At 47.5% G+C, this 17849-nt stretch overlaps 1 protein-coding gene across 2 annotated transcripts; it reads left to right on the top strand.

Moving 5' to 3' along the window:
- The first annotated feature begins 617 nt into the window (after window positions 1–617).
- dact1 (dishevelled-binding antagonist of beta-catenin 1) lies at window positions 618–12317 on the top strand. Of its 2 annotated transcripts, none has more exons than XM_004569912.6 (4): window positions 618–1156; window positions 5142–5277; window positions 5720–5833; window positions 7999–12317. In XM_004569912.6, the coding sequence occupies exons 1-4, from the start codon at window positions 920–922 to the stop codon at window positions 10005–10007; spliced, it is 2496 nt and encodes an 831-aa protein (XP_004569969.1). In that variant the 5' UTR covers window positions 618–919; the 3' UTR covers window positions 10008–12317. The 2 variants fall into 2 exon arrangements, with proteins under 2 accessions (XP_004569969.1, XP_004569970.1); XM_004569913.6 differs by having other exon boundaries at window positions 619–1156; window positions 5157–5277.
- The last annotated feature ends 5532 nt before the right edge of the window (window positions 12318–17849 follow it).

Genomic DNA, 17849 nt, shown 5'->3' with positions numbered 1-17849 from the left:
AACACTGGTCACTACATTCTTCATTTCCGGTTAATACTTGTACAGCTGCTGTTATTGTGTATATATTTATTTATATTTAGATTTCTTCATACATTCTTATATAGTTCTATATTGTGTATTTTGTTGTACAGTTATTTTATTTTCAACTTTAATTTATATATTTTATCTTATTCTTTCCCAGTTAAATTTACCCTTCATTCTAATTTGTGTTGTACAGTTATTTCATTTTAACCTTAATTTATATTTTATTCCTTCCTAGTTAAATTTACCCTTTTTAATTTTTCATATTTATTTCCTATCTTATTCATAGCCTTTTCCTTTTTTGTTTTCTTTAGGTCACGAGCAGTTGTCCAAGCATTTCACTACATATCGTACTGTGTATGACTGTGTACGTGACAAATAAAATTTGAATTTGAATTTCTTCAAAAATCAAGTCTCAAAACACATTTTCAAAATCTACATGAAAGCTTGAATCGTGTTCTTGGTTCACAGCGTGCGTATCCTTTAGGGGTATGGAATGAGCTCTTCTGCAGTATAAAAAGTGAAACTGAGGTATTTTTATTTTGAAGGAGAGGAAAGGAAGCGCGCGTTTGTCTGCTGGGCTTGTCTGTACACAAGGGGGCGGGGTTTAGCGGTAGAGGGTGCAGCGGAGGTTCAGTGTGTTCGGAGCTTCGGTGGCGCCAGCAGCTCCCAGCTCTGCCCGCATCTCTGCGCCTTCTCTCGGGTTCTGTGCGTGCGGCGGCTCCGGGGAGGCTCGGAGCTCCCTGCGGACCGCTCGAGGACACCCCGCAGCGTATTGCGGACGGCACCGGCGGAGACCTGAGGGCCCGGTTCGCGCTCCGGGGCTTTCAGGTGAGGTCCAGGTGGGCTCGGCAGGTGTGTCTCCGCGGGATGCTCCCGCCCTGAGCTCTGTTGGGAGATGCTGCCGTCCGGGACCTCCAGGCGGGACAAAGCGGCGGTCCGAGAGCGGTTGGAGGCCTCCGTGTCCGGGCTCGGGGAGCTGGAGCTCCTGCGGCGGCGGCAAGAGGTGCTGGTCCGGGCCGCGCTGGAGCTCCGGGAGCCGCGAGAGGAGGAGGAGCGGCAACGGCGAGAGGCTCAGCTGAGCTCGGAGGAGAAACTGCTGGAGGGGAACATCCTGCTGCTCCGGAAACAGCTGGTAGGTCCTCACCTGTGTCTGTCTATGACCTCTGACCTCTGTGAGCCTGGGTCAGGGTGCAGGGAGTGGTCAGCCTGACGGTCACGTGCAGAGCTGCAGGTAGTCAGCTGATCATCTCCCATGACATGTGAGCAAAAACCATTTAATATTTACACTTCTCCATATTTTACATGAAAAACACTAAAAATGTGTTTGTGAAAGAAAAGAATGTCGTTCATTAATAATTAAAAGTATACGTTTATATTAAAATGAGTAAAACAAACTTATTTTATCATTATGCATCATTATGTTATCATAAAGAAATAACTTTATGTTGTTATTTACATCAATAAATATTCAAAATCAATTATTTCTTTCTGGTGAATTTGAACCTGCTGGGCGGGTTTCAGAAAATCGAGTTATTAAATTTAAATTTTAAGTTAAAATCAGCGAAAACACAGAATTGATCGATCGATCGGTAACAGCAGAGACGAGGAGGCGGAACCTCACAGTGGGTGTGCAGCAGACAGAGATGAGATGAGGACTGAGCACAGAGCCCTGAGGAACTCCTCAGGCTGACCTGAGATCAGCTCACCTGTGGCAGGTATGCTAGAGCAGTGGTTCCCATGGCGATAATTTATCAGAGGAAGAGGAACAGGCTTCTGATTTTTCCCGAAGATTTTCTATGAGACCTCAAAGCTGCTGATCCATCAGATTGGAAAATCACCTGTTGTCAGGCCACGCCTCCTACATCAGTTGTGGGACAGTCACACCTCTGTGGCTGAATGTCTCCTGCTCTGTTGTCGGACTTGAGAACATCTGCGTACCTGCACAAACCTGGACTTCCTGTTTGAGTCGGCGTCACCTGAAATGAGCGACTGAGTTCAGAAACATATCAGGAAGGTGTTCACTGAGGGCGGAGCTGGAAGTGAAGGTGTGAGGCACATCTAAATTGGCTGTTTTGTCGCTCAAACTTCGGCATCACGTGGACGGCTGCAACCAATCATGTGCCTCATTCCCACAATCCAGAGCTTCACTGACCCAAACACAGGCGCACGAACACAGCTTCAGGCTGACGTGAAGCTAAAACCAAAAAGGTCAAAGGTCAGAGACCAAGGAAGCTTCAAGTTGGGAAGAAGAAAAACAGGAAGTGATGTCACACCGAGGTTGATGTCAGGCTGAAGCTGAAGATGTGGAAACGCTGGAACGGGCCCGGCCTTCACTTGGATCTCCACTGAGAGCACTTCCTGTCAGTTGACCGTCAGCTGTTGTCCCCGTGCTGCGTTCAGGTGCCGCTCCTCACACGCCGGCGTGTCAGTAAGAGCTTTGAAGTGTGGGCGTGAAGTCAAACAGGATGGAGGCGCACAGAGGGGAGGAAGAGTCTCCTCGTCTTCATCTGCTCGGTCAAGGCGCATTCAGGTGCACGTTGGGAAGCCTGGACATGCGGGCGCTGTGTTCTTGTCCAGGATCTGACCTCAGATCTGCTCCCGGCTCACATGTCTGAGCTGGTCGAGCATTTGTTTGCTGTCTGTCCTGCAGCTGAAGCTCTTCCTCGCAGTCTGGATCGCATTAGTGACCCCCCACCTCCCACCACATTCAGCCCTGCCCCTCCCCTTACGAACAAATGGAGATTCCTGCGAGCGGCTGGAAACTCTGCAGCTCGACTTTCAGCTGAGACACAAACCAGGCGGCTGACTCATTCTCTAAAATCAGACTCAGAACGGACTGAGTGCGCTCAGAACGCTCTGTGTCTCACAGTTATTCTGGTCCGACCCGTAATGTCCACAAACTCTGAACCGAGTGGCTGCTCTGACCTCTGACCTACTGTGTACTGTCCTGTGTGCAGTAGTATTGTGTGTACTGTGTGTACTGTGTGCAGTAGCACTGTGTGTACTATACTGTAGTATGTACTGCTGTGACGTCAGGCTGGGCGCCATGTTGCTGTTTGGAGGTTTCTGATTGGCCCGTGGCTCATGCCGCTCGCTGTCGGCTTGTGCAGACCGTCGGCCGCAGTGCCGCTCGAGCTTCTTCACTGAAACCAGCCGATCGCTGCACAGGTGTCGAAACAGAGTAATCTGATTACAGTAACCTGTAACTTTATAGGGACATCAGTGTCGTTAAACATGGTGTTTTTGTTCTTTTTGGAACAGCTGATTGATTTGTGACATCAGCTCTGTTTTTACGATCAGACCGACGCTGGCGCCTGATTGGCTGCTCTGTGGTGGGCTGCAGAGCGTTTGAACGCAGCAGGGAGGAGCTTCCAGGCTTGAAACGGAGCTCGTGCTGCTGCACATTAAAGCGCTGAGGACCGACGCAGTCATGAGGTCAGCTCTTCGCTCTTTATTGGAACAGCATGATGGTGAAGAGGCAGGCTTTTATTTTGAAGGCTCACAGAGGTCCTTTAAACGTTTCTTAGGGTGAATTCGTAAAGCTGAACGAGCAGACATACAGCAAGCTACGAGTAGAAACAGTGTTACCTGGGCGAACAGGTGGGCTGTCCCGATTCGTTTGTGTTTTTGTGTCTTTTCGGGCATTAACTGGGCCACTGAAGCCACTCTGAGCTAAAATCTGTGTTTTTTGAATGGTGTCAGGTAGATAGTGAATTTAAACCTTTAAGTCCTCTATGTGTGTTTTATAGTTGGAGCATGCTCAGTGCTGCAGGACGGCTGCGTGTGTGTGTGAGGTAGTGTTTAGCCTCAGCATCGATCTGACCGAAGCCGCTTCGTCCCGATTGGTTTAAAATATCACCACGTGGAGACTGAAGCCAGCAGGCAGCTGATAGAGAAAACAGCTGGATGGGTTACACACACACACACACACACACACACACACACACACACACACACACACACACAACAGAGTAACACACACACACACATGATCCTTTATTATTGATCGACTATTGATGATGTATTGGTGGCAGCAGCTGTGTGTGTGTTGCAGTTCAGTTGCAGGAATGCAGCACATGACCCGCAGCAGCGCCGCATAGCCCGTATGTTTTCCATTGTAGCGGGGGAGGGGCTGCTTCAGCCTGTGTGTGTGTGTGTGTGTGTGTGTGTGTGTGTCAGTTTGTTACCTTCGGTCTCTGTTTATAGCGACATGTTTTGTCACATGACTTCCTGTTTGTCCTTAAAGCCTTTCAGGACGTTTCGATGTGAAAAATGTTTGAGGTGATTTTGGATGTTAGAGTCAGCTGGTACTTCCTGTGAAGTCGACGCTGATTTGTCTGAAGTCTGAGCTGCTTCCTGTTCTTCCATCAATAATCAGTAATCAATAATCTTACGGTCTGAGGCCCGGTGGTCTGTCCTATGACCATCCAGGATCTTTGGTGTCTCTGTGACCTCTGACCTTCAGTGTCTGGTCTCACACTGATAAGAGTCTCTGGTTTTCTTCTGTTTGTGCTCAAAGCTTTTATTTTTATAAGCAGGACCAATCAGGGGCAGCGTTACTGCTCTGAGTCTGAGGTCTTCACATCAGCTCCGCCTCCCTTGCGTGCTCCTGAAGTTTGATCTTTCAGCTGATCTCAGGTGTGTTCTCTCTGGGATGAGTGCTCCTGTTCTTCTTCTGCTGTTCGGAGCAGAGACGAAACAGGAAACAGCGGACCCCACGGCGATGAAGAGGAAACCCTCAAATGGAGGGTCTTTTTTTGACAGTTAAAACAAAACAAGAAAAAAGTTCGAGCCTGAAAATAAAAACCTGAGAATAAAGAGAAAAATTTTTTTTTAGAAATACGTGAAAAGAGAAAAGTTGAGTTTGACTTTTGCTGCACACGTGATGACAAAAACACAAAAGTCCAGATTTAAAAGTTCAGAAACCTCAAAGATAAAAACCATAAAAATGTTTTTAAAATGAAGAAAAATACTTTTGACTGATTTTAATACAAAGGTCAAAGGTCGTCTGTGAATAACATAAATCAAAAGTCCAGATTGTCACCTTTTATTCTCTGTTAGTCATTCAGACTGTGGTTGTTGTTGTGTGTTGTTGTCACGGCGGTGTGCGATCTCAGCTGTTTGTGTGTCAGAACTGTCTGAGGAGGCGGGACGCCGGCCTCATTGCTCAGCTGCAGGAGCTCGACCGACAAATCAGTGACCTGCGATTGGACACCGGGACGTCACATGAGCCCGACAGCCGACCGAGCTCAGGTACGCCGTGTGTGTGTCTGTGTGCGTGTGTGTCTGTGTGTGTGTGTGCGTCTGCGTCTGTATGTGTGCGTCTGCGTGTGTGTGTCTGTGCGTGTGTGTGTCTGTGCGTGTGTTTGTGTGTGCGTCTGCATCTGTGTGTGTGTGCGTGTCTGTGTGTCTGTGTGTGTGTGCGTCTGTGTGTGTGTGTGTGTGTGTGTCTGCGTCTCTGTGTCTGTGTGTGTGTGCGCGTCTGTGTGTCTGTGTGTGTGTGTGCACGCTGAGACTGGTGGAGGTTAAACTGATTAAACAGGAAGTGAGATGATTTTTCAGATTCAGAAGTTTTGAGCTGAGCAGAAAAAGTTTCAAAATAAAAAATGTCAGATTGAAAGTGAGGTCTTTAACTGTTGCCATGACGATAGATGTAAATTTGAGCTTTGTTAATCCCGCCTCCTCCCTCCCTCAGGTTTCTACGACCTCAGCGACGCCGTGTCCGGCTCGCTCTCCAACTCGTCTAACTCGGTCTTCAGCGAATGTTTCTGCTCGACGGCCGACGCCGACGGACGCCTGCCGTCCACAGGTACCCGTGCCCTCTAGGCGGAAACGCCACTCTGTTCATAGACTGTATGTAAAAGATGGTGGAAGTTGCCGTGACCTCGCACAGACCCGTGCTGATGAAAACCGTCCGATCAAAATCTGCTGTGCCACTTCCTGCCGCGGACCCTAAAACGTTCGTTCAAGGCAACAAGCGTGGCGTCCAGATGTGCGCTGCTGCAGCTGCTGCAGCTGTTTGCCAAACAGCTGATTGTTGTGAGGTCACACACAGCCCCTCCTCACCTCTGCTCTTTGATGTCACATGACTCAACTATCCATTTGGTCACTTTGATGTATAAACACACACACAGTGACTTGACACCGCCCCCCCACACACACACACACACACAAACACACACTCAGAGGAGGACTTGGACTTTCAGAATAAAAGCTTTCAGATTACTGGGTGGACGTGTTAGATTCCTGATGATGGCAGCTGGTTTAGAAGCGGCTGGCTGTGGAGCTGTGGAGGACCAGCTCGGTCCTCGGTTACAGCAGGCCTGCAGCCTCCTCGCGCTCATCAAGATGTCCTCGAGATGCATGTCTCTAAGGATGTGTTGGGTCACAGCTGGGGATGTTTGGAGGCTGGACTGTGATTGTTGAGGCTGAAAGATGCAGACCTCGTGGAGCACTTTAACTAACATCAGTTTAAAGTCTCGCTGCTCAGCGTGAGCAAAGCCTGCAGATCCCACAGGACGCTGAAAAAGCGCCCCAAAGCCAGTCTGTCTGCATTAAAATGAGCCACTCTGTGACCTTTGACCTCCAGCGGGAGTCTGCCGGCTTCCTCTGGCAGCACAGAGAAGATTCCTTTAAACAAACCTCGAGCGCTGCAGGCTTCCTGAGGCACTGCTCATACTTGGCACTAACACATCATCAGATAAGCGGCGTGAACACGCCCACGCATTTCTGTCTCTGTGCGACCGATCTGCAGAAACAAGTACTCCACGACCAGCCTGAACGCACCGCCAGACGCTGCAGCGTCACCTTCTATGGTCATGTTCAGGCACCGCGGGCCGTCTGCACGTCCGCTTCACGCTCTCTTTCATTCCTGCCTCTCTGATTATTTGTGTCCACGAAGCCCCCGAGTGCCGGCGTGAGACCCAACCCCGCTGCAGAGCGCGGCGCATCACAGCGAGAAAGACATCAGCGACGCTTCATTAACGTTATCGGCTGCAGCTGACCGACGCCTGCCAGAGCGCCGCCACACTTTAATGCTCCGCCCATCACAGTGGAGTAACAACCTGTGTGTGTGTGTTTTCTGTGTGTGTGTTGTTTGGGTCGCTGTGGAAGCTGTGTGTGTGTGCTTTTTCTGTGTGTGTGTGTGTGTGTGTGTGTGTGTGCTTTTTCTGTGTGTGTGTGTGTGTGTGTGTGTTTTTTCTGTGTGTGTGTGTGTGTGTGTGTGTGTGTTTTTTCTGTGTGTGTGTGTGTGTGTGTGTGTGTGTGTGTGTGTGTGTGTGTGTGTGTGTGTGTGTGTTTTCTGTGTGTGTGTGTGTGTGTTTTCTGTGTGTTTTCTGTGTGTGTGTGTGTGTGTTTTCTGTGTGTGTGTTTTCTGTGTGTTTTCTGTGTGTGTGTTTTCTGTGTGTGTGTTTTCTGTGTGTTTTCTGTGTGTGTGTTTTCTGTGTGTGTGTGTGTGTGTGTGTGTGTGTGTGTGTGTGTGTGGATGCCTCGTAGCTGGTCGTGTTTGTGTCTGATGTGCGAGCGTGGGCGTTCTCGTTGGCCCCGCGAGGTCGGCGGAGCTTCGGCTTTGTTCTCAGACTTCAGCTGCTGAATAAACGGCGTTTTCGGCCGTGAGGCGGCCCATGCGGTTACGCTGTGTTCAGTCTGATTTCCACTGCAGGGAGAGCAGTGGGTGTGGAGGGTTAGCGTTTCACAGCACACTGTCTCCACTGAAAGAATGTTCCACTTACTAATGCCCGAGCTTCCACAGCGACCCAAACAGCCGAGCATTTCGTCAGAGCAGCGCTGCCTGGAAACGGCCCGCTCTCCCTGAACTTCCTGTCAGCTGTTAGCAAACACAGCGGCGTTAAAATAAGCTCACCGTGTTTACGTTTGAAGCTGTGAGGGGAGGGCACACGCTCACCATCACACGCGCTCGCCATGTAAACGAACACCCCCGACTGCTCGCTAATGTCGCCTTCTTTCTGTCTGCAGATGAGCTGGCCAGCTGTTTGGAGTGTGACGTCCTGGTTGGAGGGCTTTGTGATGAGTCATCGTCTTCTGGCACGGTCCGCCGCTCGCTCTCGGCTCCAAACCCGCCCACTGTGGATGCAGCCTCGTCCTTTCTTTCCACTGAGCCTCAGTCTAAATACCACTGTGACCTGGTGGCCCGAAATGGCAACGATGTTTATCGCTACCCGAGTCCTCTGCACGCCGTGGTGGTCCAAAGCCCCGCCTTTCTGCAGATGTTGGGTTTCGGAGGTCCCGGCAGAGATGAGGCAGACACCTCAGCTCTTCCCCCCTCTGTTTCAGCCCCCCATGTATCTCAGAGCTACTCCTGGCCGGCCTCCTCCTCACAGACTCCTTCCCATAAGCGACTGGACAGCTACATCTACAGTCTGCTCCAGAGGAAGGCCCAGCCAATCAGGACCAGCAAACCCAGGACCAGCATCAGCACCGACCCCTCAAAGAGCATCCTCAGGCAGGCTAGTCTGTGTGTGAGGCAGGTGTCCGGCCCTGGCTCTGGTTTTGGGACTCTGAGTGCATCCGAATTTAAAGCCTTGTGGACGGCTAGAGGAACATCGGCAGAGGGAGCTGGGACCTCGTCTCCACAGAGGCAGTGGTCTGTGGACGGGAAACTGGAGGAGCAGGAGACCCAGAGCGTACTGAAGGATGGCGGCTTTGAGGCGACGCACGATGGCTTCAGGAGGGGCAGCGGCGAGTCCGGCTCTCCTCTTCGGTACGACGTACAGAGCAGCTGCACTGCCAACAACCATGACAGCAGCACCAACAGTCTGAGAAAGAAGAGCAAAGCAGATCTTCCTCACGCCACGCTGTCTGCCAAAACTCTCCCTAAAAACTTCAGGGACCTGGGCAGTCCCAAAGCTAACCCCGCCCCCAATGAGGTCAAACCGCCATGTTGCCCCCCGGACCAGGAGATGTTCCTGAAATCTGCTCCAGTCATGAAAACACAGTCGAGTACTCCCAGGAATAGTCCAGGAACAGGAAGGTCAGCACTGGAGCTCACCAGTGTGGGGTCCTCCTCCCAGAGTCAGGACGAAGCAGCCGCCGAAGGAGGAAGCTGTCACACGGTTACCAACAGGTATGTCCCCGCCCACCAGCACAGACTTCGCAAGGGCGGCTTCAAGAATGTGAAGGTGAGGAGCTCATCGATGAAGACGAGTCATGTCTCTGAGCACAGCGAGCCTCCACCAGAGAGAAGACAGGACAAACTCCGCCACAGGTCCCGCCTCCTGGAAGATGGAGGCTCCGCCCACGTTAAAGTCTCCAAGAGATTTGCTTCCTCAAGAATAAAGCGCCTACCTGCATCCATCCCAGAAGGCAGAGTGCTGGACAGACAGCCCCCATCGGCACTACACGGCGCACGACCGAGCATATCCAAGCACCATCACCATGGAAACCATCACTGCTGCAGTGGTAACCACCACCATCACCACGGACGCAACCAGGTCGTGGTCGTGGCCAAACCAAAGTACAAAAGGAACGATTACCGGCGGTTACGAGCCATGATGGAAGTCCCGTACGACGAGGCGTTTAGACGTGCTCAGCGGCGTCAGAGAAAGGAGCTGCTGAACAGCAGCGTGTACCCGCCCGCCGGAGCGCGGCTGACCAGCCCGTACTCATACACAGCAGGAAGTGACTCCGAGTACTCAGCTGAGTGCGCCTCACTCTTTCACTCCACCATCGTGGACACCAGTGAAGACGAGAGGTCGAACTACACCACAAACTGCTTTGGAGACAGCGAGTCCAGTGAGGAGGAGTGCGTGGAGGAGAGCACCAACACCAGCGATACGGAGGAGAGTGGTGGGGGAGGCATGGGCAGGGGGCGGGGCCAGCTGGGGGGAGCTGGGGTCAGGGCGACGGGGCAGGAAATTATGTCAGCTCAGGCAAAGGCTTTTGTTAAGATTAAGGCATCTCACAACCTGAAGAAGAAGATCCTGCGATTCAGGTCGGGCTCGCTGAAGCTCATGACCACCGTGTAACCTCCCAGACTGGACCGTAGCCACACCTGCCTTACCCACGTGCAGGTGGGCCTGACCCAAACCCAGTTTACCCAGCCCAGACCCGACTCTTTCCAACACTAACCCGGTGGACAGACGCAGGGTGGCGGCACAGTTTGGTTCACCTGGTTTATCTGTTGATTCCCTACAAATAAACCGTTCTGATTGGATCTTTTGTAATTAAAGTACATTTTAGGCAAACACAGTCGAGCTCAGCTCGGTGACCTAGTAAATGTGTTTCTTCCCCTGCTTGTGGTCTTCACTGTCATTTTTAAATGCGACAAACCAGGCCACCTGATTGGAAACCACACCACCTGCTTACTGGTCCCACTCTTCAGAAATCTAGGGAAGCAACCTGAAGGTCAACACTGAGTGATTCACCTGGACTCTGGGTACAATAGTTCAGGACATCAAAGAAATTAACATCGGTTAAAGTAGGAAATGTATAAACAAGCATAATTTTCTTAAACTTAAAAAAGCATCTTTGAATTTCATCCTTTCACTGTTCTTACAATCCAAAAATCTAAAAATGCTTTGATTGTGAAAGTTTTCTATTTCCAACTTCCCTCAAACGCAGCATGAGATGCTTTGTTTCTGTAATGACGTGAAGGTGTGGTTTGGGTCCAGCCAATCACTTTACTGTCCTTACTTTGGTCCAACACGTGACTCGGCTGAACCCGGAACCGCACTGCTTCAAACGCGTTGAAGGCCGCCTTCGCCACCACCGTCTGGCTTCCCCGATTGGTTCCTCGGTCTGTGCCAAGCAGTGGACCTGAGTCGTGATAGATTCACTGACAACAGCGTCACTCACTGATTAAACCAGAAATAATTTAGAGCAAATGTGTGGAAACATCCGGTGGCGGCGGTTCGGTTGGACGACATATTTGTCAGAAGCAACCTGGACTCGAGCCTTGTGTCCTCTGATCTGTTCTAGAAGTGGAACTTTAGTCTGGTTCCTCAGAGTTTCTCCAACGTTCCACCAAAAGTCCAACAACTTGAAGGGACTGATTGTCCAGGGTCTGTCCGGGCAGTCAGAGTTCCTCCGGTTTGTTATGTGTGTCAGGACAAAATAATGAGGAACACAGTGACATTTTTGGGGTTCTCCGACTTCGAGGCGTGGACTGTCAGCAGGTTCCTCCTGTAGCTTCACGCTGGACCTTTTTGCCTTTTTAAAAAATTGATTGTAATGCAGGAAATTAGTCTAGAACTTTCTGCCGTCAGACTTCTGGACTTTTTGGGTCTTTGAGCTTAATTTGGACCCTGGTTCCCGCGGTGGTTCCAGCCGTGGTTCCCACGGTGGTTCCTGCCGTGGTTCTTCGTCACTGCGGCTCTGTTGGACTCCTTTAAAACCTGGTGTGAGGTTTGAGGAGGTTCTCACCACAGTAACCTTTTTATTTCCTGCACTTTGAGATGAGCTGTCAGCGGACAGGGCGGCGGCGTAACGCTGGTGTTCTGTTGTTTGTATGTAGCCTTGGTTTGTATTTATTATCACGTGACCTTTGCTGTTGCGCAGCACGCCAAATGCCTGTAAATGCTTCTCTCTTTTTCAGGTCCTGAGATGTTTTTGATGAAATCTATTTAAAGCCTAATATATTTGCTTGGTGCATTGAGAAAAGCCGACATGGTACTGACAGGTTCTGATCTGGGCTTTTATGACTTTATACTCGAGTCTAACTTTTTAACACAAATGTTTCTACTGCATCTGTTTTTTATACTAACAGTTACACAGCAGCGTGTTTACCGAGCTCAGCTGGAAGCAGGAAATGTTTAAGGATGTAGACACAGAAATGGAAACTCTGTGGGTTTCTCCCGTTTTTATCCTGTAATCAAACTCTGACACGAGTATCAGTGTGTGAGGTCTGTGGACGTCGGTTGAATGTCAGTTTTCAGCTCTGCTTGTGGACGTGTTTGTGCTAAACGTGTCCTGCAGGGATGTTTCACGCACTCTCCTCCGTCGTCTCATCTGATTCTGCGATGACAGAACGAAGAGGATTCAAATAAGATATTCGAGAGGTTTCAGTTTCCAGTCCTCTCTTCTCATTGGTCGGGGCCACAGTTTACATGTTCAGGATATAAATAGCTCCTCAGCTTTTAAAAGCCATATAAAGCTCATTAAAGCTGCCATGTGCTGTTCTGCCTTTGTGTTGAGCTATTTGTTTTTTCCTGCACCACCTCCACTCTGTAAATGTTCACATATGCAGCTGGAGACGACTGTTACTGATTTGTGTATAAAACCTGTGTATGGCAACAATGGTGCTTTACCTTCTATGCTTCATTAAATGTGGACTTTCAGCGCCCGTGTCCTGACTCTGTGTTGCCTCTGACCCGTGAGGGCTTTGTCCCAGCTGTAAGCTCCTGTTTGCTGCTCAGCCTGATCACAAGTGTTTTAAGCTGCGTCACACTTCTGACCTTTGCATCGAACCTTTTTATCGGCACATTTTTCACCGTTCGGCCTGCGGATCGCTGAGCCGGACAGACAACACAGCTTTCTACATCTAGCAACAAATCACAACAACAGTCGCTCTGAGGTGCTTTATGAGGCAAAGATGACACAATCAGATGACTCAGGTCCAGATGAGCTAAAGCAGGGGCGTCAAACTCAAGGCACACTTTAGGTCGCGGGCCAAACAAGATAAACATTTATTGAACACTAAAACAATGTTTTTTTTAAAACATAAATGTGAATAAAAACAGACAGGAATATTATTCCAGATCAAGGTTATTATCGTTAACGAAATAACGAAAACTAGAAGTGAAAAAACATTTTCGTTAACGGACTATTGTGCGTGTCCTACAATAGTCAAGGGTGAAAATGAAGTTTAGTTTCCAGATTTTTTTCTTGCTGTGTCTCATTATGCCAGCAGGTGGCAGTACGTTAGTCGAGTCGTCTGTGTTACTGCTCCGTCCACGCGCAGAATCATGTCAGGAAAAGTCGGGAGAAAGCGCCAGAGTCCAATTTGGGATTACTTTGAATATGACTGTGCTTTGGATAAAGCAAGTAGGGCTGGGCCATATTATACCGTTCACGGTAATACCGGTATAATGTTAGGCAACGATAGGAAAATGAAATATCGCGATAGAATATGAGTTAAACGCGCATGCGCAGTGCCTTTGTTTTCATACGCACATGGCCGATTGTTGAGTGAAACAGATGAACCACAATTGGGGTCCGTTCTTCGTACCTCGCTTACTACATCCAAGATCAAATGACACATCCAAGATCAAATCATCGCGCCAATTTTGAGCTCGCTATTCCGGTTCTCCGAACACACCTGTTGTTGACGATTAGTATAGCTGGATGAAGTAATGTGAGATCACTGGGTGGCTTAACAGGGGCTACGCATCGATAGTAGAAACATTGATCGGCAACCCTTTGATTGGTCGGCGAAAATGTCAAAGGAGCGTGCTCAGTATTTTTCGGCAGCAGAGCAAGAACTCTTGATTGAGGGATTTCAGAGTTTAATTAAAACGCAAGGGAACACTGCAAAGGCTGCAAAAGCAAGGAGAGAGGGCTGGCAGAAAGTTGCTGACAAATCAAACTCGTAAGTAATTTAATAATAATAATAATGGATTGGATTTATATAGCGCTTTTCAAGGCACCCAAAGCGCTTTACAATGCCACTATTCATTCACTCTCACATTCACACACTGGTGGAGGCAGCTACGGTTGTAGCCACAGCTGCCCTGGGACAGACTGACAGAAGCGAGGCTGCCATATCGCGCCATCGGCCCCTCTGGCCAACACCAGTAGGCGGTAGGGTAAATTTATTATATTACATTATATCCTCTTTCACATTAGAGCCACAACAGGACCCACTAGAACACGGGAACAAGTAAAAGTGAAATATAAGAATATTCTACAGAATGGTAATATTTATCACTTATATTGCTTTTAGTCTCTTGAAAAGAGACCCTGAAATAATCTGTTTGTTTGTTTATAACAGCAACCAAGAAAAGGGCAGAGCAAAAAAAGACAGGTGGTGGTCCTGCACCCCCTCGTCAACAAGTTGGTTAAGTAAATAATACCCTCACGGGAAAATCGATATCTCTCTATGAGCACACTGTCGCGCTGAGCTAAAGGATCCTGTCTGTCCCGCAATATACGCTGAATTCTGAAAACTCTCCTTATCAATCTTGCACCTTCCGCAATGGGTTGCTCGCGTATACGGACAGGACATGGCTGCGACAGACTTCCCAAATCCACCTTCGCTTTTATAGCCGTGGTCTCTCATCTTGATTACACGAAGTAATTTACAATTACTACTCTGAAATATGAATTACATCTGAAACAATCAAATACATGAAATAGAATGATTAATAGTACATTTCCCTTTTTTTAGGAAATGACCTGTATGTATCTGTATGAAATCGATGAAGGGATCAGGTGCTGCATTATCTTTAGTTACATTGATAATATTTATTTATGGTGAAACAGTGGTAAAATATCGTTGTTGCTTTCGTATAAATGAAGCGGACATACCTGAGTGGCCGCGATCTAATCCTGTTTACATGAAGTAAGCCTGCTCCCAAGCAGGTTTACGCTTACGGCTCTGTTGCTACGACAGCAAGTCCCGGATGAGCTTCGGAGAACCGAACGATCCAGGATCACGCGAAATCGTCAACAATCAAATCCAGCTAACTTACTTAGCGAGGTACGAAGAACGGACCCTTGGTTTGTAAAAATGGTGCAACTTCAGTGATGTGGAACTGGTTTGGTGTTTGTCCGTCAGATACACGACAAAGAACATTTTTTGCTGAACATGCAAGCGGCCGTCGTTATTGTCGTATTTGTACTCCCAGATTTAAGATGCTCTTAAATCTGGGAGTAATCTGGGTCCTAAACTCGGTCTTTTTCGGGTCAAACGAACACTGCAGCATCACTGAGAGTTAAAAACTCTCTAAATTCTTTCATCTTTAATAAAACGATCAGCATTGCTGCTTTACCAGGTGTAACTATGAAGTTTAACTTCCAGGCATCCATGAAAACAAAATGTATTACATTTAACGGAGTTAGAAGTTAGCAGGAAGCTAGCGGAAGTTAGCTCGCTAGTTACCTAAGCATGATATAGCATGTTCTGACTGAGAGATTTCTGAAAAAATTCAAACGTACAGCTCTGCTATCACTTCCAACATAAATGAAGACAGGAAACTAAACAGCAGTGACGTTTGTAGGGTTACTGAAGTTGGGCTAGCTGGTATATAATGATGTGCTACATGATCGCTAGCGACACAATTAAAACGCAAGGGAACACTGCAAAGGTTGCAAAAGCAAGGAGAGAGGGCTGGCAGAAAGTTGCTGACAAATCAAACTCGTAAGTAATTTAATAATAATAATAATAATAATGGATTGGATTTACATAGCGCTTTTCAAGGCACCCAAAGCGCTTTACAGTGCCACTATTCATTCACTCTCACATTCACACACTGGTGGAGGCAGCTATGGTTGTAGCCACAGCTGCCCTGGGACAGACTGACAGAAGCGAGGCTGCCATATCGCGCCATCGGCCCCTCTGGCCAACACCAGTAGGCGGTAGGGTAAATTTATTATATTACATTATATCCTCTTTCACATTAGAGCCACAACAGGACCCACTAGAACATGGGAACAAGTAAAAGTGAAATATAAGAATATTCCACAGAATGGTAATATTTATCACTTATATTGCTTTTAGTTATGTTAGCATAACATAAACAGTGAAGCTGAAGGACGAACTAACACTTTTCCACTTATAAAAATTAATGTTACGGTTCCTGATAGTTAGAGACAAATGCAATCGCATGGCAGGATGCTGTAAACGGACCAAACTTCAGTCAGGAGAACAACTGAGATAATCCATCCACAATACAAGGTTAGTTATTAATCTACTGCAACAACATGGGAATAGAGCAGCTGCCAGAGAATTCAACATTAATGAATCAATGGTACAGAAGTGGAGGAAGCAAGAAGAATGAGTTTAATAAAGTTTGATTTATCTGACTGCTTTGTTTCGCTTAATGTGCCTTATAATCCTGTGCACCTTATGGTCCAAAAAATACGTACTGCACACTGCAGTTTAATGTTGCAAAGCACCTCTTTTTAACTTCAATGGATATTATACATGGTTATGCTCAGGCAGTGTTGGGAAGGTTACTTTTAAAATGTATTCCATTACAAAATACAGAATACATGCCCCAAAATGTATTCTGTAACGTATTCCGTTACGTTACTCAATGACAGTAACATATTCTGAATACTTTGGATTACTTAATATATTATCATGCTTTTTACAACAACGTGAATGTACTATTGCTGTGTGATTTATTACTATTACTGAAGGTCCGCGACTCCGAACTGTAGTAAAGGGACCTCTGACTAATACGGCGGGGTCCCTGTCGGCTCGTAGCCGAAAAATAGCTTTACTTTGTTGTGTGGGTCAAGTTTGCTTGCGAGAGACAGAGAGAGGTGTTGAAAGGCTGCTCCAACGGAGCTTATTGTTTTCGGAGGAAAACACGAACACGGTGTACAGTCGAGTCTTAATAGCTTACTTACAACTGGGCACTCTTCTTGGCTGAAGTGGTTATTATTATATTTACATGCTTCCAGCTCCCGTTTTTCCTCGACGACAACTTGTACCTTTCCACTCCCCTTTTTCTCCCTCCTCGTGCTCACAGACCCATAACGTGTATGGCAGTGCATTCTCCCTGCAACACGGACTACACTGCCCATGATGCTACATTCTTTAGAGCTATGCTTGTAGCATTCTGCCTGTTAGCTTAGCACAACAACAACAACGAAAAGGCGCTCTCTCACCCAGGAAACACACAGTCGCAGAGAGAGAGAGAGTCGCGTCGCCCTGTAACCATGGCAACCGTAACGCTGCCGCCTGGAACAACAGAACGTAGCTGTCAAACAAAACCCAAACAGTCCTGACCCGCGACAAAATGAAACAGGAAAGTACCGCAGTGTAATCCATTTATTTAGACAAAGTAACTGTACTCTGAATACCACCTTTTTAAACGGTAACTGTAAGGGAATACAGCTACTCATATTTTGTATTTTAAATACGTAACGGCGGTACGTGTGTTCCGTTACTCCCCAACACTGTGCTCAGGATATGTCAGCCCATTTCTACTGGAAATGCCTTTTGGTTAAACTTTCAGCAAGGATTTTGCATTTGCACTGTTAAATTTTTATAAGGCTTTAATGTACATAAAAACCAGCTTCTTGTTTAAGTGAAAATAAATGGAAGGTTGTTGTAAATGGCCTCGCTAGAAGTCTGACTAGCTATCCACACAGCTAAACATGAACCCAGGAACTCCAGACAATAGATGAGATCTTGAGAAGTTTACTGGTTCTTTCATTTTGTGAAACTGTAACAATAAAACATATGTGGAAATGTACATTAATAATCTGTACTGTTAACAACAACATGTGCCAATGATCTAACAATGCATTCGAAGAGCTAACATGACGATTAGCACCGTTAATTAGCATATGAACTGGCGATCTCATTTACATATGAATAGCACATAGAAAACTTGCTAACTGTGGTCCATCACACATAAAGACAGCACTTTGAATGCCTCGTTGCTTTACCATTGAGTACTTACAGACAATGCTTTAACAAACACCCAAAGAAGGACACGAATGTGGAGCAGCCATCTTGAAGCAGCATCGCAAGCAAACATGAACTTCCTGTCTAACTCTTCTTCTACTGTCACAAAATATCGACTTAAAGGGACCGCAGGGCGGCGCACTTACTAACATTTAAAACATGAAATTAACTAAGCAGTAACATAACACTCCCCGCCTGGGATTATAACAATCCCACATTAAACTGTCAG

The sequence above is a fragment of the Maylandia zebra genome, linkage group LG19 (assembly GCF_041146795.1).
Source record: "Maylandia zebra isolate NMK-2024a linkage group LG19, Mzebra_GT3a, whole genome shotgun sequence".
Lineage (NCBI taxonomy): Eukaryota > Metazoa > Chordata > Actinopteri > Cichliformes > Cichlidae > Maylandia > Maylandia zebra.
This window is presented reverse-complemented; position numbering and strand designations above follow the sequence as displayed.